At 55.8% G+C, this 22,500-nt stretch overlaps 3 protein-coding genes across 5 annotated transcripts in view; 1 reads left to right on the top strand and 2 right to left on the bottom strand.

Annotated features, from left to right (window-relative positions):
- myo10 (myosin X) overlaps positions 1-4,318 on the bottom strand; it is a 24,327-nt gene extending 20,009 nt beyond the window's left edge. Inside the window, 4 exon segments of the mRNA XM_029830523.1 lie at positions 160-318; positions 616-651; positions 653-715; positions 3,837-4,318. Coding sequence (XP_029686383.1) covers positions 160-318; positions 616-651; positions 653-715; positions 3,837-3,857 — 279 coding nt within the window. The 5' untranslated portion in view covers positions 3,858-4,318.
- A 1,141-nt stretch (positions 4,319-5,459) lies between these two features.
- Positions 5,460-11,451, top strand: basp1 (brain abundant, membrane attached signal protein 1). The gene is made up of 2 exons (XM_029830530.1): positions 5,460-5,780; positions 9,639-11,451. Exon 2 carries the CDS (start codon positions 9,653-9,655, stop codon positions 10,184-10,186), a length of 534 nt encoding a protein of 177 aa, XP_029686390.1. The 5' UTR covers positions 5,460-5,780; positions 9,639-9,652; the 3' UTR covers positions 10,187-11,451.
- Positions 11,452-13,769: 2,318 nt separating this feature from the next.
- adcy8 (adenylate cyclase 8 (brain)) overlaps positions 13,770-22,500 on the bottom strand; it is a 16,164-nt gene continuing 7,433 nt past the window's right edge. Inside the window, exons 5-18 of one of the 3 annotated variants that reach the window (XM_029831620.1) lie at positions 22,424-22,500; positions 22,198-22,356; positions 21,822-22,092; positions 21,264-21,461; positions 18,871-18,971; positions 18,551-18,752; positions 18,113-18,202; positions 17,508-17,680; positions 17,254-17,332; positions 16,874-17,032; positions 15,616-15,762; positions 15,240-15,332; positions 15,052-15,163; positions 13,770-14,957 (exon numbers count right to left, since the gene is read on the bottom strand). The exon at positions 22,424-22,500 is cut by the window's right edge and continues 51 nt beyond it. In XM_029831620.1, the coding sequence (XP_029687480.1) occupies positions 14,461-14,957; positions 15,052-15,163; positions 15,240-15,332; positions 15,616-15,762; positions 16,874-17,032; positions 17,254-17,332; positions 17,508-17,680; positions 18,113-18,202; positions 18,551-18,752; positions 18,871-18,971; positions 21,264-21,461; positions 21,822-22,092; positions 22,198-22,356; positions 22,424-22,500 (2,358 nt within the window). In that variant the 3' untranslated portion in view covers positions 13,770-14,460. Of the gene's footprint in view, positions 14,958-15,051; positions 15,167-15,239; positions 15,333-15,615; positions 15,763-16,873; positions 17,033-17,253; positions 17,333-17,507; positions 17,681-18,112; positions 18,203-18,550; positions 18,753-18,870; positions 18,972-21,263; positions 21,462-21,821; positions 22,093-22,197; positions 22,357-22,423 lie in introns of all 3 variants that reach the window. The other 2 variants (XM_029831619.1, XM_029831621.1) reach the window with 2 other exon arrangements.

Consider the following 22,500-nt stretch of genomic DNA (forward strand, 5'->3'; position numbering starts at 1 on the left):
GACCCGCTAGCTGCCCCAGGACTCCTGGGACTGGAACCCCAGCCTCTGAACCCAGCAGACCACAGACGGCCCACACGGGTCGTCACGACCAGCTGAGCTAATGTGAAACACCTGTGGACGAAAGGCCGACGTGTGCAGAACACCTGCGCTCAGACTCACATAGACGTGTCTCTGCTGGTATCGGAGGAACAGGTTGTGCAGGATGGCGCCGTCGTGGAGGTCCTCCAGCGTGGACATGTCCTCCACCCCCCTGGTGCTGCTCTGGTGCATCACCTGTACCTTCTGCCAGGTCAGCGTGGGCTGCTTGTGCCTGAACACCTGCAGCACAACACACACAGGTGAAGCACGGCTGGACGATGGAGGAACGACCAGCAGCCCCTGGAGCTCCGCCCCCACGGACGTGTGGAGGTGTTCCACTTCCTGCTTTAGTCACATGACCAGCTTCTTTACGGTTATTTTCTCCAAGCAGCTTTCGCCGTCATTTCCCATGATGCACAGCGACTGTACGAGGACCCATCGGGGGGGGGGGGGGGGGGGTCACTGCTGTCCTGGATCATCTGTGGATCACCTGTGTGACACACACACACACACACACACACACACACACACCCCTACCTGTCCATAGTCTGTGGTGAAGACCACGACCCCCCCCCGAGCACGAGGACACGGTGCTGGGAAGATACTGGTCGTCCTCCCGTAGCCACACACGGTCCCCCTGCAGCAGGAACACGGAGAACATTGGTTAGCGTCGTTAGCTTCGTTGGCAGTAGCGTGTTGAAGAATCGGGTCCTGCCAGAAGATTCAGCCGTGGCCTGGCTATGGCGTTACCATGGCAACGTCGCTGCTGGAGGACAGTAAATCTAGAGGGAACCTTAGCTGGAGGCAGCAGCTCCAGCTGGGCCTTAGTGGGAAGGTCAGCAGCCATGATTAGCATCACATGCTAATGCTAATGCTGCCCCTCCCCCACGGCCCTGGCTGACACACACACACACACACACACACACACACACACACACCTGTGAGTCTCAGATGGTCAGCTAAGCATTGTCCCCCCCCCACACACACACACTCCCCCCCCCCCCCCCACACACACACACACACACTCCCCCCCCACACACACACACACTCCCCCCCCCCCAGCAGCTGTCCGGTCCGAGGAGTCCACTTCCTGTCTGTAACAAACGCCGGCCTGTGCTCCACCACAGCTCCCAGCTCCACCGGGACAGAACCCTGCTGTGTCTCCTGACCTGGTGCATTCTGGGGGATGGAAACATCTGCTGCCCAACAGGCTCCTCCCACATTAACCAGGACAGGAGAGGTGGAATAACTGGATCCACCAGGATCCACCGGGATCCAGCAGCAGCCTCACGGCCCATCAATCACCTCTGAAGAACATCTAATCATCTGAACTGGACCATCTGTCCAGCAGGTTCTAGGAGAGCTGAAAATGTTCAGAACCAAGAGGAACCTTCAGAGGAACCTTTAAAGAACCTCCAGCGGAACCTCGTTTCCCACGATGCACCTGGGCCAAAGCTGCCGAGCTGCTGTGGGAGGAACCACGTCTCGCCACCTCCTCCAGCCCGGCGCCGCGGCGCTCCTCTTCCCCGATGGATGTGGGTCAAAGGTTCTGGTTCTGGTTCTATTGGCCTCTTCGAAACAAACGTGGAGTTGTTGCAAACGCCTGACGGGCTGAAGGTAGAAGGTCTTTGTTCCACGTTAGCCGAGTCAGCGAGGTGGCGGCGGGCTAATCCCGCCTGTAATCCCAGTGACGCTGACGCAGCGGCCATTTTTAGCCAGGCATTCTCCAGGGGGGCCTCGACCGACGGGGGCTCGACCGACGGGGCCTCGTCAGACGGGGGCTCGTCAGACGGGGGCTCGTCAGACGGGGGCTCGTCAGACGGGGGCTCGTCCGTTTAGCTGCAGCCGTGTTCAGTCATGCTAACTCACGCTAATGCTAACTGACGCCCACCGACCTGCTCTCATCCAGTGATTGAGCAGCCACCATGCTAACATGCTAACAGAGCGGGGGGGGGGGGCAAATAAAAGACCACCCGACCTAATTACTTCTGCTGTGTGTGTGTGTGTGCGTGTGCACGTGAGTGTGCCACAGGCCCGAGCGGAGGCCCGGCCCACGTGTGTCCCAGCTGATCCGGGTCGAGGGTCCCACTGGAACCAGTCCGAGCCGGAGACACACTTCCTGTTTCCTGACGGTGGATCAGCTGAAGCAGCCTGACCCAGAAACCAGTTTAGCACCTCCGGCCCGGTCTGGTGACTTCACGGCTGTTTGGACCAGCGCCGGCAAGACCGGTTCCAGCCCATTGGTGGTCTGAGCCTCAGGTTCAGGGGGGCCCTGGACCCGGACCTGGGTCCACGTGTCAGACAGGAAGCTGCTCCGTGTTTAATGATCCGACTGATTCTGGTCCTCTGAGAGCTGGACCAGCACAGACCGGCACCACCAGGAACCAACCAGACCACTAGTTAGTAGGGTTAGGGTTAGTTAGTCGCTTCCTGTCCAGGTTGGGACGGTTGGAGCGGACCAACGTCCTCGTCTCCAGGTGTGAGCAGCTGCGCTCTGATTGGTGGAGCCAAAGTCAAACAAACCCTGTGACCTTCAGGCTCACCTGGCTGCTTGAGTCAACAGACACACACCTGGCTGCTGATTGGCTGAGCCATCAGGACGTCGGCCAATCAGCAGCGAGCATCAGCCAGCGTTGATTAAACCTGCCCCCCCCCCCCGGAGACAACAGAAACCTGATCCGGAGCAGGAAGCTGGGACGCTCGTGTTGCTCACCCACAACATCAAAGCCAACATCAGAGAGTGACCCAACGCCTCGCTAGCGAGCGGCGGACGCCGTCCTAGCTAAAGCCAAGTGTTAGCATTAGCAGCCCTGCTAACGTGTGCAAACACGAACCTTCTCACGGGTAGAACCAGCCGCAGACAATTACCCATGATGCTCTGGGGCGCTTCAGCCTCTCCCTCCTGTAAACATGCTTAAAGGGATCAACTCCCTCATCTGGGGGTTGATCCCAGCCGGGATCTGATCATCTGGAGGATCGTTTGTGAGGAACGTTAGCAGCTTTAATCTTCAGGAAGCTTTGAAGCGGCTTCACGTCCTCAAAGCTTCTTTGTTCCAGCGGCCGAAGACAAACAGAGCAGCTGATATCTGACACCCACGTGCACGTCTGGAAAAGCTGTGCACGCACGCTCGCCCTCCAACATGTTTGTTTTACTGGCTGGCTACCAGCTCGCCGACCTTTGACCTTTCGCTCTGCTACACAGGAAGCCAAACTGTTCAAACGCACCAATCAGAGCGCAGCGCCGCTACCTGTGGGGGGGGCAGACGGTTGCCCCCGACAACAGGTGGGGGGGTCAGGAAAGTCACCTGTTTACCATCACTTTTATAGACGTAGAAATGTGCACGCACACACACACACACACACACACACACACACACACACACACACACAGACACACACACACGCTACAGCACATTATTGCAGTTTTACAGCGTTTCCAAATGGTTATTAAGCTTGAACTTAAGCTGTAGTTTACTGTAGTTTGAACAACAAAAGCGGCTCCAGCTTCTATTTTTAGCTCCTCATGAAACTCCTCCGCTCTCTGCAGGAAGAGGAAATACCACAGGATCCGCTGGGACCGTCCAGGCCCCCAGTCTGCCCCCCCCCGTCTGCCCCGTGTCTGAGGGGTTCTGGAGTAACTGGTGCAGAACCAGCGCTGCTCTGCGCCACCACAGAACGCGCACTGGGAGTTGGGCGCGTGCGTTGAAGAGGCGGCCGGTCCAACATATGGAGCCGACGCGCAGCACGACGCTTCTTACCTCTGAGAAGAAATTATCCATGTTCACGCGGATCCGGCAGGATTGAGCGTCAGAACCGCGCGCGGCCGCCCGAACCCGCTCATGTGTCGTTGGGCCCGTTTCCAGCAACTTTCCAGAAGTTCGTGAGCGCGGACGGAGACTCAGAGCATGATGGTCCGCGCCAGGAGGGGCTCCGGCCGCCGAGCTTCTCTTTGTTCCATGGATCCCTCCCGAACTCTTCAAAGCCGAACCTCCCGGAGGTTCTGCTCCTCTCCGCGCGCCTCCGCGTCCTGAAAACGGGTCAAACGTGCGGCGGCCGAAGCGAAACCGCCGCGTAAACTTTGAAGCTTCAGTCGGTTCCGTCGGTGGAGAACAAACCTGGAGCTCCTCCTCCGCCTCCCGGGCTCCTCCTGCCGCCCCAGAGGAGGAGGAGAGGCGGGCCGGGCGCCTCCCGAACCTGACCGCGGGCACCCACAGGTGTGTCGGATGATCACGCGGCTGCGCGATCCCCCGTGACGTCACCCGGCTCCCACAGGTGCGACTCCTGGTTAAAGTCCGCGTGGCCTCAAGGTGTTGGTGAAGTGACGGTCGCGTCCGGTGGGAAGATCCGTCAAAATGCGGGCCGGAGCCGCTGCAGCGCCCCCTGCTGTCTGCTCCGTCCTCCGGACCTGAGACAGCAGGACGGGACATGTCCACAAAGTCCAGATAAACCTGAAGGAACAAACAGAAATAAACATTTTATTCACGATAAAACAGCTGAACGGAAGAAGGTTACAAAGGCAACGAAGGTCAAACATATTTTATCGGAACATTATTATATTTTTTGCTTCATAAAAGGAAAAACAACAAAAAAGGAGGAAGTTAATGACTTAATTAAGATCATTCTGCGCTTTCTTTGCCAACAGCGCCACTTAGTGGTGATTCGAGAAAACAACCTTTCAGTTCAGGAGGAATTGAAAACATTATATGTTCATATGAACATAAGCTGAACTGTAAGAATAAAAGAAGCAAACTGACGCGATCGTGTTTTCATTTTAAATTAATGTCTGTGTAAATTCTCAGTCATCCAGGTCATTGTATCCAAGGTAGTTTTCTCTGTCAACTGGACTGTTTCTTCTCTTCTATCCAGAAGGCTTCTTCAGTTCTGAAATCGCTGGGGAGAGAGCTTGAAAATATAGAGCCCCTGTGGCTGCATGACTCTCAGGTGACCACCCAGATCATTAGCATGCTAATGGGCCACAGGGGCTCTATATTTTCAAGCTCTCTCCCCAGCGATTTCAGAACTGAAGAAGCCTTCTGGATAGAAGAGAAGAAACCCAGTCCAGTTGACAGAGAAAACTACCTTGGATTTTAAATTAATTTAATTAAAAGTTTGAGTAAGAACTCTAACAACTCGTCTTCATGTTTGACTATCTCAAATTAAACACAGGACTCATTCTGCGCAGTAACAACATAAATTATTGGCAAACACGCCTGAATAATATTGATTAAGAGACTTATTAATGAATTATTATATTTGTCGTTCAGTTCCGCGCCTGCAGGTGCGCGCGGCTCCCGACAGGGGGCGCAGCGAGGCCGCAGCAATTAAAACAGTCCCAACATCCAAAAATGAGGAGATTTTCGAGCGCAGGAAGTTGTTGCGGGACTTTAATCCTCCACTAATGTGGTCGCCAGTCAAAGATTCGCGGTGGTGACCGAGGAATGAGGCTTTTAGCGCCTCCCCAGCGGCCAGACGGGAAAAATCCGCTCTTCTCCTCATGATAAACCAGTAAAAACATTTTCATTCAACTGGAAACCACTTGGATTCCGCTCCGCCGACGCGCACGCACGGACGCGTGTGCGCGCAGGCGGAGGAGTGGAGCCCGCAGCGCGCAGCAGCCACACGCCGCCTGACGCGCAAAAGAAGCCGTAAAAAGCCGCGATTGCGCCACGAGCCACGAGCAGCGCCGGAACTCGAGCGACCAGGTAAGAACCGACGGATCCGGTCCGCGCTCGGGGGGCACGTGCGCGGTCCATTCCTCTCATTATTCGCCTCTTTTGCCTTATTTGATGGAGCGGCCGCGCACGCGGCGCAGGAGCGCGAGAGACAAAAGAGCCGCAGCTTTGGTGCAAATAAAGGAAACAGATCGAAGATCGAATCGATCCCTGTCGGGATCGATTCGATTTCCCTCTTTACGATTTTTGTTTCATTTTTCGCGGGTGATATATGTGCACGCGCTCCGGAGGAAAAAAAAGGGGTGTGTACCGCGAGAGGGACACGCGCCTGCAGATGACCGAAAGAAGATCTTTAATCTCGGATCAACTGGATTAATGAGACTGGATCCCTTTTTTATTCCGCACCTGGAAACTGATCAATCAGGGAGAAAAAAACCCTCCACGCACACGCACACACGCACACTCCCTCCTTTGTGTGACTGCGACTGGAGCGCGCACAGATTCTGTTGCTTCTGTCAGCGTCCAGGTGGATCCCTTCACCTCAGGGATCAGGGATCCCGGGGGGGGACCTTTATTGTTCTGCATAAATTCAAACTTTGTTCTTCATCCTCCGCGTGCGTGTGTGCGCGCGTGTGTTAATTACCTGGTCCTTTGTTTGCGGTGGCGCGCATGCGCACTGAGATAAGGGTGTGGAGGGGGGGCTTCGTATGTGGTCTTCATCCTCGACAGATGAAAGAGCTCTCCGGGAGGAGAAACGAGCGCGCACGCGCGCACAGGAGTCCTCCTTCAAGTGTTTTAGTTAGCGTTGAAATTCTTCTGGGTTGCCATGGAAACGAAGGGGCTCATCCATCATCAAACCGCAGCAGCAGATCGGATCAATAATCAGGAATCAACACCTGCTGTGATCAGCTGAAATCACCATGGCAACAGGGACGGAACTCACCTGGTGGCTTCATCCATCCTGATGACTCATCCATCACGCCGCCGCCGGCGTGTTGGTGTGTCAGAGCGTTGAGACGATGCCTCACACACACACACACACACACACACACACACACACACACTGTGGAAATAGATGATCAATACGTGCACTGATTAGAGACCAGTAACTGAATTGATCCCTGTGTTGGAGACAAAGTCAGTCAGAAACACCTGAGCAGGAGTGTGTGTGTGTGTGTGTGTGTGTGTGAGGGGGAGAGAGTGTGTGTGTGTGTGTGTGAGAGAGTGTGTTTGTTTGTGAGGGAGAGAGACTGTGTGTGTGTGTGTGTGTGTGTGTGTGTGTGTGTGTGTGTGTGTGTGTGCGTGTGAGGGAGAGAGACTGTGTGTGTGTGAGAGAGAGTGTGTGTGTGTGAGAGAGAGAGTGTGTGTGTGAGAGAGAGTGTGTGTGTGTGTGTGAGAGAGAGTGTGTGTGTGTGAGAGAGAGAGTGTTAGTGTGCGTGTGTGTGTGTGTGTGAGAGAGAGTGTGTGTGAGAGAGAAAGTGTGTGTGTGTGTGTGTGAGAGAGAGAGAGTGTTAGTGCGTGTGTGCCCCGCCCCTCATCATGCCCCTCCACTGGCCCCGCCCCTCACCATGTCCCATCGCCCCGCCCCTAAGATGGCCCCGCCCCTCACATCATCCTGCTTCCTCTTCCAGGGAATCACAGCTTCAGCTGACCCCCTTCGCTGCTCCGTACCCAGCGGGGCAGGAACGCCTCCTTCCTCCAGATCTCTGAGGGTGGGGGGAGTGTTTATGTGCACGTGTACGTGCACACCAGATGCAGGTGCGATCAGCAGGACGGAACATGGAGCGTCATGAAGGCCGATTTAATTCATGTTCCCCTAATGACATCATTCATTCTGTGAAACAACCTTGATGTAACTCAACTCTGGTTCCACTGAGGAATTCTGGGACGCCTGGACGCCGGTCCAGACAGCCCCCCCCACACACAGCCCCCCCCCCGTGGTGTGTCGGGGTTATCTAGAGTTTAGTGTCGAATTTGTCCTCCGCTGGCGTTATGGTTGTGACAGCGGATGAACCTTCCCCCCCGGGAGGAGGGGGGGGGGCAGGGGCGGTAGAGGGGGGGGGGAGTAAGCGGGGGGGGGGGGGGGGGGGGGGCAGGGGCGGTAGAGGGGGGGGGAGTAAGCGGGGGGGGGGGCGGGGGGGTGTTCAGTGTTTCCAAAATGTCAAAGAAGATTTGAATTTGTGTCACAGCTGAAACTTCAGAGTCAAAGTGATTTCTAACAACTGAAGCTACAGAGAGTCACCGTGTAGCCATGGTGGGTTGTTGCTCAGGGACCAGCAGGACCAGGATCTGCTCACTGCCTGCAGACCTGGATAAACATCTGGGCTCATCTGGTCCTCACACTTTACATGGGAGATCTCAGATGTTCAGATAATGATGGTGGTGATGATGATGATGGTGATGGTGGTGATGAAGATGATGGTGGTGATGATGATGGTGATGATGATGATGATGATGGTGGTGATGATGATGGTGGTGATGATGATGATGATGATGGTGATGATGATGGTGGTGATGGTGGTGATGATGATGATGGTGATGATGATGGTGGTGATGATGGTGATGATGATGATGGTGATGATGATGGTGATGGTGGTGATGATGATGGTGGTGATGATGGTGGTGATGATGGTGATGGTGATGATGGTGGTGATGATGATGATGGTGGTGATGGTGGTGATGATGGTGATGATGATGGTGATGGTGGTGATGATGATGATGGTGATGATGATGATGGTGATGATGATGATGATGGTGGTGATGATGATGATGGTGATGGTGGTGATGATGGTGATGATGATGGTGATGGTGGTGATGATGATGATGGTGATGGTGGTGATGGTGATGATGATGGTGGTGATGATGATGATGGTGATGATGAAGATGGTGATGGTGGTGATGATGGTGATGGTGATGATGATGGTGATGGTGGTGATGATGGTGGTGATGATGATGATGGTGGTGATGATGATGGTGATGATGATGATGGTGATGAGGAAGATGGTGATGATGGTGATGATGATGGTGGTGATGATGATGATGGTGGTGATGATGATGATGGTGATGATGAAGATGGTGATGATGGTGAAACTGGTTTCCTGTGGCTGTGGAGGTGATTCTTCAGCAGTGGTGACCTTTGACCCCGTTGGGACCCCCTGGAGCTGCTCCATCCCTCAGACAGACGTGTCCACGTCGTGTTGAAAGGGCGGCGAGCTCCATCCCGCCACATCCTGATGATGTCATCGTCAGAGACAGGAAGTGACCACACGCGCCGCCACTTAGCCCATTTTCCCCTTTAGCTCCAGTTTCATCAGCTCCTGGAGGACCTGCCAGACCAGGATGGAAGCCTGGAGGTCAGACCGGCAGGCGGAGGCTGTTCCCACCCCCAGATCCCAGATCAGCCGTCTCCCAGCATGCTTTGCTCTCTGCTCCACAGCAGAAAAGCTTTTCTCCATGATTTTATTTGTGCATCTGTGTGATTAGGCCAATTTTTCTGCTCCAGTTTTCATCCCATTTCTGCTGCAGTTCAGCGACAAAGACTTGAATCGGCCGTCTGGACCAGGGGGCGGAGCTCAGGCCCGGCCTTTGTTGTTCATGCTAACATAAGCTAACACAGAATATCCATCAATTATTGTTCTCACCTTCATCATCAATGAACCATTAAGGAGATCATCTGGTTCCACTGGTCTGCTAACGCCTCTCTCGCTGAACAGAAGTTGTTAAAGTCGTTGTCATGGCAACACCATCCAGCAGGGAAATGATGGGATGGAGCAGAGACAGGAGCCATTGTTGGAGCGTATCAAGCTGCGACAGGAACCAGAACAGCTGTCTGGTTCTGGTTCTGGTTGTGGTCAACAAAAATGATAATTCTTTTCCGTCTCTTCTCAGGTCAGAGATCCAACATGGGAGGAAAGCTCAGCAAAAAGAAGAAGGGCTACAACATAAACGACGACAAGGCCAAAGACAAGGACGCCAAGGCGGAGGGGGCGTCGGCCGAGGAGAGCGAAGCGCCTAAAGACAACAAAGATGAAGCTACCGCTAATGCTAAGGAAGTAGCAAATGACACGGCGGCCAAAGAGGCTCCAGCGGCCGACGCTGCAGCGGCGAGCGATGAGAAGAAGCAGGAGCCCGAGAAGGTGGCGGCCAACGCCGAGCCCAAAGCGGAGGCCGCCAAGAGCGCCGAGTCGGCCAAAGCTGAGGAGAAGGCAGCAGCTCCGGCAGCCAAGGAGAGCAAAGACGAGGCCGACGCCACAAAGACTGAGGCCCCTGCAGCACCGACGGCCAAGGCCGAGGCGGCGCCCGCCGTCACCCCTGACCCCAAGCCCACAGAGGTGGCCGCCGCCCCCAGCTCAACACCAGCCATGGAAACGTCAGCTAAAGAGGCGAACGCCACAGGGGCAGCGAGCAAGGATCAAACCGTAGCAGTTCAAGATTAATGGACAGCTTCTTCTCCCAAAAGGGTCTGAACCCACCATGAAAACCAAGGTCGCCGCCCCGAAGGTGGCGACCTCGTCACCTGACCTCCTCCTGCTGTAGTACTCAACTTTGATACCAGTCTGTGTCCACCATCCCATCGTCCCCATCAGTCGTCCAGTCAGAGGTTGCAACATCTCAGCTCCACTCTGGTGGGCTCCTCGCCACACCTTCACCCATCACCCATCACGTCATTTCCCATGATCCTCCTGGTGTCAGAAGAAGTGATGGTGAAGATATCAGGAGCTATGGAGGATCAGGCGGGTCCCCTGGACCACGGAGGTGGTCCGGAGGTGTGTGGTCCACCTGCTGCTGCATCTTTGTACGAGTTTCTTCTTAACGGGAAACTTTTAATAACTTTTAAACAATCGGCCCCGAAGTTAGAAAACGTGAACAAGTGTCTCCCTGTCAGGTTTCCATGGCAACAGCGCTCCTCACCATCACTTCGGCTTCATCTCTGCTCGTCTACGTGCGTGTCAGAAGAAGCAGGTCTCCTCTTGGTCTTCTGCTGGAGGACGGGACGTGTCCTCCACCACACGTCCTCCTCTTGGTCTTCTGCTGGAGGACAGGACGTGTCCTCCACCACACGTCCTCCTCTTGGTCTTCTGCTGGAGGACGGGACGTGTCCTCCACCACACGTCCTCCTCTTGGTCTTCTGCTGGAGGACGGGACGTGTCCTCCACCACACGTCCTCCTCTTGGTCTTCTGCTGGAGGACGGGACGTGTCCTCCACCACACGTCCTCCTCTTGGTCTTCTGCTGGAGGACGGGACGTGTCCTCCACCACACGTCCTCTTGGTCTTCTGCTGGAGGACAGGACGTGTCCTCCACCACACGTCCTCTTGGTCTTCTGCTGGAGGACAGGACGTGTCCTCCACCACAGGTCCTCCTCTTGGTCTTCTGCTGGAGGACAGGACATGTCCTCCTCCCTAACTCGTAGCACACAGCAGAAAAACGCCGCAGCTCCATTTTTCTTCCTCTCGACTCCGTAAAAAAGAAAAAGCTAAAAAAATCTGCATGTGTGTGGTTGGTTGAGCTGTCGTCCCGTCGTTTTGGTGGAAAAATATGAAAAAGCTCTTGTCAGTCTGCATCCATGGACTCGATATCTTCATGTCTTCGTCCTTCCTCCCACTCGTTCATCCCAGAAACCAGATTTGATGCATTTTAATGATCTGTACTTGTAGAAATGGTGCAACAATAATAAAACCATAAGAAAATGATGAACCTGATGATTCTGGACTTCTTTTCCTAAAACATCCAACCGCTGTGATTGGTGGACACGTTGAGACGTTCCTCAGCTGTTCCTCAGACTCTGACCTCCATCTTCTGGAGCTTCAAATATTTAACTGATTACGTAAGAACGAAGGAGGTCGAGCAAATGTGGAGATCAGGAGTCTTTTTACTCTTTAATATATAAAATGACTTAAAGCTGCTTCTTTAACTGATAATAGCAGACAAAACTGGCAAAGTACTCCAAAAAGAAAGAAATATAAACAGGTTAAAGCAGCAATATTTGATAATTCTACAAGTTGTAAACATCCAACTCATATTTAGCTGAATCTGGTCGCTAATCAACACACACACACACACACACACACACACACACACACACACACCGAACTGGTGCAGGGTGACTTCCTGCTTCACTGTGATTGGCTGCAGAAGCCCAGGCTGTCGCCTAGCAACAGAACCCTCACATCCACCCTCCATGTGGGAGAGCAGCTGATTGATCAAGCATATGGGACACACACACACACACACACACACACACACGTGCACTGCGTGTGAGCTCTGTCCTGGTGCACCAACTCCACCAGCTAATTAGCTGCACCAGCTCTGCTAACCAACGTCACACAGGAGCCAAACAAGCGCTGTCGTTCTGTAGCGACCGGTCGTCGTGGTGACAGAAGCTTGAATCCGTGTCGGAGAGACTCTTCACCTCAGGAACGAGGTTCACCGAGGTGTTGTTTCACGTTCCTGTTGACACGGCAACAGGAAGCCGCTCCAGACCAGCTCCGAAACACCGTTAGCCCAGGACCATGTCACCACTCCCTCCCAGTGAAACCAGTCTGGAGAGCAGCAGCAGCCATCTTGGGCTGTGACATCATCAGTCAACCCACCAGCCGTTCGGGGGGGGGGGGTTCTGCTGCTCTGAGCACCACAGGTGTCCCCCTAAGGGCTGCCTTTTGTCCACTTCCTGTCTTCCTCTTTTACTTCTGTCCTCATTGACCCATCTGAGCTCTTTCAGGTGCAGCCGCGGCCCAGCAAGACAGAGCTCCAGGGCTTGTTGCTTAGCAACAGACAGCATGCCGTCCCGTGTGGCAGCAGCCACTTTATGTAACCACGGCGGCTGAATGTAGGACACTTGTTCTTCTGGGGCCATTCAGACCCCCCCGCCCAGGCAGACCAGCTGTCAATCATCTGTCTACGGTGATTTCTATCACCGAACTATGACATCATCAACATTTAAACGTGATGACACCATGTTCGAGTCACCTGAGTCAACCTGCACTGATGACATCATCACCTCTGATCCACCTGTGCAGGTGTGGAAAAGCCACGCCCTCTACTCGCTTTAGTTTGGTGACATCATGTCATGAAAATAAACTCCCTCCACCTTTAGCCTGAGAAAAGGTCATTTCTGTGTGTGTGTGTGTATGTGTGAATGCGTGTGTGTGTATGTGTGTGTGAGTGAGTAGGTTCCTGAACCTGAACCGGGTTCTTTAAAGGTTCCTCAGAGGTTGGAGATCGAGCATAAGCAGAAACATTCTCTCTCTCTCACACACACACACACGCTGTTAAATCTCCCCTCCCCCAACATGGCAACAGTTGCCATGGCAACTCCTTTCTCCTCCTGTTCCTCTGCCAGCTCTTCTTCCCACTGTGGCATCGGGTCGTTTGATGTTTTCTTTGAGATCACGTGCACTTCCTGCTCATCTCAAATTAAAATAGATGTTGAACAATTAAATGAATAAATGTGGCTCAATTTGAAGGCAGAAGCTTCAGGGAAACCTTCTCGATAATCTTCTTCTGCACTTTCAAGCTTTGGTTTCTCCACTAAATGAATGTGAGGAGCAACCAAAGCTGCTGTCGTTTGATGTCAGGGAGATCGGGTCGCCATGGCAACAGAAGAGCGGCGAGCTCCTCTTCCGCCACCTGCTGGCCGTTCGAGCTCGCGCCACCTTCGTTGCCACGTCAACAATCATTGACGTCATCAAACGCTGCTGAACGTAAATCTGTCGGTAGAAATAAAACAGATTATAAAATACAGGCAACCAAACTTAAAAAATCAGACCCCGTTTATTGTGTTTTCATATATAAAAGAAATACAAAAAAGAAAGGGTCGGGGTGGGCGGGGCTTCAGGGCGTGGTCAGTCATGGGTCAAACACGCGGAGCAGCGCGGTCCTGTCCCACCTGGCCCCTCCCTCCCGACAGTCTCCTCCCCCTGCTGCTCATGGCGGGAGGCAGACGCGATCCTATTGGCTGAGTTAACCCTGAGTGGGAGGAGTCAGAAGTCCATTTGGGGCCGATTGACTTGGGCTGTGCTAACAGGAGCAACATTATCTGAGCGTCACTGCTAATCTTCAGGTTTATCATCAAAACACGTTTCAAAAGTTTGTTTTAACATTTAGAATATTTATTCAGGGATGTTTGCTAAGACCGTTGCTAATGTGACACCGTCAGCACGAAACCACGGAGACGTTTAACACTGACAGCCGCCGTCGGAGCCTCCACAGGCTTCTCCTGGCTCGTGTGTGTGTGGGTGTGTGTGTGTGTATGGGTGTGTGTGTGTGGGGGGGGGCTGTTTGTGCTTCCATTTTGTGCTAATTTTTATTATTGTTAAGGGTTCAAACAGTTCTCTAAAAGATTTCCCATAATGCACTTCTCTGCATAGCCAGCATGAGGACGGTGATGGTTGTTACCTAAGAGAGGAACCTTTGTTGCTAATGCTAATGATGCTACGCGGATGCTAACGGCACTGATTCCTTCTAGCTGCAGTTGTAACATGATACATAACTTGATGCTTGAATTTAGCATCTTTGAGATCAACGTGGGGGGGGGGGGGTTCCCCCCCCCTTCTGAATCCAGACCAGCTCTACATTCGCAGAATTTGGCCAAAACACGAATTTTAATTACATATTTTTGGGGGGTCCACATGACAGAAAAGGTGCCTGATGGTGGTGCTGGTCCTGAACCAGCAGAGGGCGATAGAAACCAGTCCAGCAGCGGCGCCGCCTCAGTTCAACTCGGTCTTGTCCGCTGCCTCGGCGTGATGGGCCCCCCCCACCTCGGAGCCGCCGGGCGCTAACAACGTCCTGCGGTTGTAGTGGTGGCCCTTCATGATGCCCGAGTTGTTGTTCTCGTTCAGGATCTGCTTCTGCTTCTGCCGGTTCAGCGACTGCACGAGTCCGAGCACGACGGCCGCCAGCGAGTACTGCCCGATCACCCGGCGGGGCTGCATGATGAGGGGGTTGGGCTGCACGCGGCCCAGCAGGAAGTGCGTCCGGATCTTGCCCTCCTGCTCGCTGATGCCCTTCACGTAGATTTCGCCGCGGTACTCAAAGGCGAAGCCGCGCTCCTTCAGGATCAGGAAGGTCTCCTCTGGGACCTGGATCTTGCCGCTGACGCCGGTGCTGTCCATGCGGCTGGCCAGGTTCACCGTCTTCCCCCAGATGTCGTACTGAGGTTTCTTGGCGCCGATCACGCCGGCCACCACCGAGCCGTGGGCCATACCTGCGGGGAGAGGTGGATTACCTTCCTGGGACCTTCTGAACCAGCGGATCGACTCATGGGATCCGCTGAGCACAGATCAGGTCCAGCATCTCACCGATCCGCAGCTCAAAGTTGTTGAAGGAGTGTTTGTTGATCTCCTGGATGCTCTCGTTCAGCGCGATGGCGAAGTCGGCCAGGGCGCACAGGTGACCCCACTTGTCTTCACACTGCTGTGGGAGGAGCAGAGAACCAATCAGATCACCGGCGCAGCAGCGACGCCCCCCCCACCTGTGAAGGTCAGACCTGTTTCTCAGGGGACAGGCCAGAGACGGCCATGTAGGTGCTGCCGATGGTCTTGATCTTCTCGATGTCCTGGAAACGGTCCTCGCCGAGCAGCTGCGACGACAGCGCCGACGTTAGCATTAGCGTTAGCGTCGCTCATTCATGTGAAATATTATCGTGGTCGATCGCAGCTCAGCAGCGCTTCCTAGCTACGGCTTCAGCTCCCCGTTAGCAGCAAGCTAACTAGCCGACTTTAGTTCAGAACGTGTGTGAAGGAGGCGGAGCTTCAGCCCTCCTGACGCTCTCAGGCTGTGACAGCAGGATCCAGGTGCCGGTCCTGATGGCTCTCGCAGTGCATTGTGGGTAACCAGCTTTGATCTCCTGTATTTGATCTCACCTCATCAAAGTCGGCGATGATCTCGTTGAGCAGCCGCAAACACTCCACGCCCTGGTTGTTCATCTCCGTCTGCGAGTAGAAGTCGGCGAAGCCGGGGATGGATGCGAACATGACGCCCACGGCGTCGTAAGACTGCGAGTACAACTCCTGCAGGGATCAAAGGAGGATCAAAGCATTCTCCAAATCACATTTCTGTTTATTCCTGTGAAGGAAGGAAAGAAGGCGTTTGATTCCTGGTGTTTGACAGGATGTCTGCATCATCCTAAGCTCAGGTGTTTTTACACTTCCTGTCGACTCGAAGCTAAAAATAGCTTCAAACGATCTGATCTTCAGGGAGGAGCTAAAGCTGCAGGAGCAGGGAGCAGCTCCGCCACCAGGGGGCGCCGTGGTCGCTCTCCTCTGAGAGGAACAAAGAACCAGGCAGGGAGACGGGTGACAGGAAGGGTCGAAGCAGGCGGGAAGCCTGTCGCTACGCCTGTCTCAGCCCCAGCAGGGACACTGGGGACGCTAATGGTTCCGGTTTACTGCCTGTTTAATAATGCAGCCGGAGATCAGGAGACAAACGGTCCTCACGGAGCTTTGATGAGCTGCAGAATAATTCATCAGAAGGCCACAATCTGGTCCTGCTGGAAATAATGAAGGACGAGGACCAGCAGGGCCAGAGGGACCAGCGGGACCAGCAGGACCAGCAGGGCCAGCAGGACCAGCAGGGCCAGAGGGACCAGCGGGACCAGCAGGGCCAGAGGGACCAGCGGGACCAGCAGGGCCAGAGGGACCAGCGGGACCAGCGGGTCCAGCAGGGCCAGAGGGACCAGCGGGACCAGCAGGACCAGCAGGGCCAGCAGGACCAGCAGGGCCAGAGGGACCAGCGGGACCAGCAGGGCCAGAGGGACCAGCGGGACCAGCGGGACCAGCAGGGCCAGAGGGACCAGCGGGACCAGCAGGGCCAGAGGGACCAGCGGGACCAGCAGGACCAGCGGGACCAGCGGGTCCAGCAGGGCCAGAGGGACCAGCGGGACCAGCGGGACCAGCGGGACCAGAGGGACCAGCAGGACCAGCAGGACCAGCAGGACCAGCGGGACCTGCGGGTCCAGCGGGACCAGAGGGACCAGCAGGGCCAGCAGGACCAGAGGGACCAGCGGGTCCAGCAGGGCCAGCAGGACCAGCGGGACCAGCAGGACCAGCGGGACCAGCGGGTCCAGCAGGGCCAGCAGGACCAGCAGGACCAGCGTAGCCCAACACAGGCGCAGCACGTCACCTCGTTGTCCCGGTCCTTCTCCAGGAAGTGTCGGGCCACGTGACTGGGCAGGATGTTCCTCAGCATGTTCTCGTTGTGTTCTCGCAGCTCCTTCATCTCGTTGATCTCCTCCTTGGCCTGGACGCGCCACAGGAAGTCCAGCCGGGCCGTGTACTCCAGCTGAGGACACACAAAGGTTGTCGTGCCGACGGTGATCAGGTGACACGGTCTCTGAGAGCCGGCTCTCGTTTCAACAGACGGTCGACTCGGAGTGAAGCAGCAGCGTCGCCGCGGTGACGGGTTAATGGAGCGAACGGGCGACGCTCTGTTAACCTTCACTAACCAAGTCCAACATCCTCAGGTCAAAGGTCAAAGCGGAGGCCCGGTGGGTCCGGTCTCACCTGCTGGCCGTGGTAGAAGACGGCGAGGAGGAACATGGCCATCAGCAGCAGCGACGTCTCTTTGGTGCCCAGGAAGTTCCTGTGGGAACAAAGCAGAAGCTTTGATGCTTTGATGAAGAGGAAGTGATCCATGAAGGTTAAAGGTCACCAGAGGAACACTGGCAACACCTGCCAGGTGAGAGCATCTCCGCCCCCCAACCCACCACCCCCCTTTCTGGGTTTTTAGGAGGGAATGATGGGAAACGAAGTCTCACTCTGTGTTGTGGTGGACGGTGTCGTAGCGGACAAACAGGGAGGCGTAGAAGGCTTCCGTCAGCAGCGAGTAGACGGCGATCATCACCAGCAGCACCGCCAGCTTCAGGATGGAGTTCAGCCGCAGGAACACTGCACAGGTGACCATGGCCAGAACACCTGTGAACACGAAGTACTGGGCCAGAGGAGAGCGCGAGGGCCGGGTTAGCAAGCACTCACGGTGCTAGCTTCAGTAGCCTAGCCTTAGCTAACATCTGCAGCCACGTCGTCCCGCACCCGTCCCGACACAGCTGGACAGAAGATCCCGACGGTTCTGTGGGTCGGCTAACGCCAGCCATCGATTTAGCGTGGAGGCTCCGACATGCTGGAGCTACGTTCAGCGCTAACGCTAATGGCTACTACAAAAAGGAAACAGTCCAACTTAAATGACATCGTCTCTCCGAGCATCAGCGCAGGACTCAGGTTAGCTCGGCGTTGCTAACTGGACACCTGGAAGCCGCCCCAGCAGGCGGCTCCAGGGTCGGACGACCCCCCGCTGGGTCCGAGCAGATGCTGGGGAGGGACGTGGGGCAGATGGACGTGGCTGCAGGACTCGGACAGGAACTACCTCTGGGTAGAAGCAGATGTCTGGGACGGAGGACGACTCGTTGAACGTCTGGTTCCTCAAACTGCCGGACTTGTCAACGTCGCACCACAGCTGTGTGAGAGCCACAGTCACCATTAACACCACCACTGGTCTGACTGGGAAACTGCTTAGCATTAGCATTAGCATCCGTTTGGATGAACAGATGTCAGTGACTGTCCCCGGTGGACATGGACACGGTCACCGTCTGGACATTAGTACAGTCTACTGGGCTGAAGAGGAGCAGCTGTCCTCCACAGACCTCCTCACCAGGAGCAGGAAGTCCTCCACAGACCTCCTCACCAGGAGCAGGAAGTCCTCCACAGGTTTCAAAATAAGATGCAGGTGTCTCACATGAAGGACGGAAGCATGCAGAACGGTTCTGGAGGAACATTTAGAGTAGGAAGCAACATCCCAACGTACGATATTGATCATGGCTCCCAGGAAGTTGATGAGGATGGAGACGAAGACGATGACGTTCCTGGCGGCGTAGGTCTCGTTGATCCAGCAGCACGCCTGACGCAGCGCCAGCGGGAGACACTTGTAGTCCTCGGCCGTCGTGACCAGGACCAGGCAGGAGTGCAGCACGATGAGGACCGAGAACTGGATCGCCATGGTGACAGTCCTGCTCAGACACAGCCAACGCCACAGCTAACGCTACAGCTAACGCTACAGCTAATGGTAGCACACTGCTCCTGACTGGTGCGGCAGTGGGCGGAGCTACAGCAGACAGGTTCTCCTACCTGGTGGAGGGAAGGAGGCTCTGGATGGTGGTGATGAAGACGAGCACGATGAAGGCGCACACCAGGTTGGACTTGAACACCTCGTCCCTCATTTGGGAGTACTGGAAGAGACGTGAGGACACGACACATGCTAGCTGAGGACAGCTAACCGCTACCGCTAAAGAAGCTCAAATCTGAAGCAGCTCTCACCAACAACAGACAATTACAGGTTTTCATTTGGTTTTTCAAAACATCAAAGATTTAATCATCCTCCCGCCGTGATGGCCCCGCCCCTCCCAACTCTCAAAGGCTGCTGGGAAATTAGCAAAGATGAAAGACTAAAACAAACAAAGAAACAAACAAGTGAAGACATCAAAGAGAAACAAGGAGGAACCAGGAAGTGGATCAAAGGTTCTACAGATGCAGCAGGAAAAGATGTGGCAGCAGAGCATTCACCAAAGAGAACACCTGTTTCACCTGAGAGTCACCTGAGAGTCACCTGTGATTCACCTGTGATTCACCTGTGATTCACCTGTGATTCACCTGAGAGTCACCTGAGAGTCACCTGAGAGTCACCTGTGATTCACCTGTGATTCACCTGAGTCACCTGGGAGTCACCTGGGAGAAGCTCACATATCCTCAAACTCTGCTGTTTCCATGGAAACGACCGTCATTAGTGATCAGATCTGATCGTGGCTTCAGAATCAAATTTAAAAGTATCAAAGGTTCAAGAAACAGATCAGTGATCCACCTGCCTGTCTGTCTCCCTGCCTGCCTGTCTGTCTCCCTGTCCGTCTGTCTCCCTGCCTGCCTGTCTGTCTCCCTGCCCGTCTGTCTCCCTGCCTGCCCGTCTGTCTCCCTGCCTGTCTGTCTCCCTGCCTGCCTGTCTGTCTCCCTGCCTGCCTGTCTGTCTCCCTGTCCGTCTGTCTCCCTGCCTGCCCGTCTGTCTCCCTGCCTGTCTGTCTCCCTGCCTGCCTGTCTGTCTCCCTGCCTGCCTGTCTGTCTCCCTGCCCGTCTGTCTCCCTGCCCGTCTGTCTCCCTGCCTGCCTGTCTGTCTGTCTGTCTCCCTGCCTGCCTGTCTGTCTGTCTGTCTCCCTGCCCGCTCTGTCTCCCTGCCTGCCTGTCTGTCTGTCTCCCTGCCGTCTGTCTCCCTGCCTGCCTGTCTGTCTGTCTCCCTGCCTGCCTGTTTGTCTCCCTGTCTGTCTGTCTCCCTGCCTGTCTGTCTCCCTGCCTGCCTGTCTGTCTCCCTGCCTGCCTGTTTGTCTCCCTGTCTGTCTGTCTCCCTGCCTGTCTGTCTCCCTGCCTGCCCGTCTGTCTCCCTGCCTGTCTGTCTCCCTGCCTGTCTGTCTCCCTGCCTGTCTGTCTCCCTGCCTGTCTGTCTCCCTGCCTGTCTGTCTCCCTGCCTGCCCGTCTGTCTCCCTGCCTGTCTGTCTCCCTGCCTGTCTGTCTCCCTGCCCGTCTGTCTCCCTGCCCGTCTGTCTCCCTGCCTGTCTGTCTCCCTGCCTGTCTGTCTCCCTGCCCGTCTGTCTCCCTGCCTGCCTGTCTCCCTGCCTGCCCGCCTGTCTCCCTGCCTGTCTGTCTCCCTGCCTGCCTGTCTGTCTCCCTGCCTGTCTGTCTCCCTGCCCGTCTGTCTCCCTGCCTGTCTGTCTCCCTGCCTGTCTGTCTCCCTGCCTGCCTGTCTGTCTCCCTGCCTGTCTGTCTCCCTGCCCGTCTGTCTCCCTGCCTGTCTGTCTCCCTGCCTGTCTGTCTCCCTGCCTGTCTGTCTCCCTGCCTGCCCGCCTGTCTCCCTGCCTGTCTGTCTCCCTGCCTGTCTGTCTCCCTGCCTGCCCGCCTGTCTCCCTGCCTGTCTGTCTCCCTGCCTGTCTGTCTCCCTGCCTGCCCGCCTGTCTCCCTGCCTGTCTGTCTCCCCTGCCTGTCTGTCTCCCTGCCTGCCCGCCTGTCTCCCTGCCTGTCTGTCTCCCTGCCTGTCTGTCTCCCTGCCTGTCTGTCTCCCTGCCTGTCTGTCTGCCCTCCTGTAGCTCCTGTGTGAAGCACCTGAGGATGCTGGGTTGTCCTTCGTGGATGCTCACGGCTGTAGAAGGACGACAGGTCCAACATGAGTAAACTAAAGGCCTGGGGGTCAAAGGTCAGCCCGGGCCTAAAGTGCTGCTCCTGACCTTGTTGTCCTGCTAGCCCTGTGCTAACATTAACAGGCTAACAGCTAAAGAATCACAGCTGTAATTAGCTAGCCTGCTAGCTGAAGCTTTGCTGGCTGCTGGCGCCCCTGCTGGCCAGGCTGGGTATCGCACCGTACGGGGCTTTAGCATTAGCCTGCGCTAGCACAGCTAAACCTTTAGTTTACTCATGAGTAGCAGGAGCGTGAGAAGCGTTGTCCTCTGAGGACAGGTGAGGGGGGACAGGTGAGCTCCAGCTACCTTCTCTTCCAGGCCGGAGTCTTTAAACATCAGAGAGAGAGGCGCGATATGTTCTCTCCTCAACTTATCGCCGCTCCGCGAGGCGATGGCGCTCGCGATGCGCTCGTTAATCTCCTCAGGACCCGACTGGACATGCAAAGCTTGAGCGAGATGGTTCGGAAGCAGATTTATGGAATTTCTCGTTAGGGCGGCCAGAGTCTAGAGGGGAAGCACATGCACAGAGTGAACCCGCCGGTCCCGGTGGTACAGGTGACAGACGAGACACAGACGCACGCCCCCGCCCCCGCACACCTGAGCAGCACCTCAGCCTGGAAAAACCCTTAAATCAGACTTCCTGTTTCTGCCTGGACTCGTGCGCCCCCGCTGGACGGGACTGGAACTGCAGCTCTAACTGTAGCTCCGCCCCCCCCCCAAGCCCTCCAATCAGAGCGCCGGCGCCACCGTGCACGTCCAGGAGGTTTGACCCGGACCCGGGACATGAACGCGGTACCGACGGGGAGGAAGAGCAGACGCCCACAGAGGGAAACACCTGAGCGGCGCCGCTCCGCTGCGACTTACGTTCTGCTTCCCCACGATGTTGTCGAAGGGCAGTTCTGGGCTCCAGGACGCCTCGTTGAAGGTGGCGCCGCTGGCCCGGCGGTCCGCCGACCCGGCCGCCTCCTTCATGATGTCCTCGGGCAGCGTGAGCAGGTTCTCCTCCGGCTGCCGGATCAGGAACGTCTCGATGTTGTGGCGCCGCAGGAAGTCGTTGCGGTCCTTCCCGTGACCCTCCTCCACCTCGTAGTCGCCGTTCAGGCAGTCCAGCGCCGCCTTGGAGATGTGGATCCTCCTGGAGGAGCAGAGGGGGGCGGGTGGGTGAGGAGCCAGCAGAACCAGCACCAGGACCAGCACCAGGACCAGCACCAGCGGGACCAGCAGAACCCCCCCCACTCACCCCGGGATCCCTCCAGACTCCAGCTTGTTGGCGATGTCCACGTCCCAGGACCAGACGTCGAACTGCCACTTCCTCAGGCCCAACACGCCGCACAGAACCGAGCCCGAGTGGATGCCGATGCGCATGTCGATGTCGTGTTTGGTCCGAGAGCGCACGTACCTGCCACAGCAGCACAGTTAGCGTTTCCCCGCGCAGCCTCTCGGCCCCAGCAGAACCGGGTCGGTACCTGATGGTCTTCAGCATGCTGAGGCCCATCTCCACGCAGCAGTGGGCGTGGTCCTGCCGCGGTTCCGGCAGACCCGA

This window comes from Takifugu rubripes, chromosome 22 (assembly GCF_901000725.2).
Source record: "Takifugu rubripes chromosome 22, fTakRub1.2, whole genome shotgun sequence".
Taxonomy (NCBI): domain Eukaryota; kingdom Metazoa; phylum Chordata; class Actinopteri; order Tetraodontiformes; family Tetraodontidae; genus Takifugu; species Takifugu rubripes.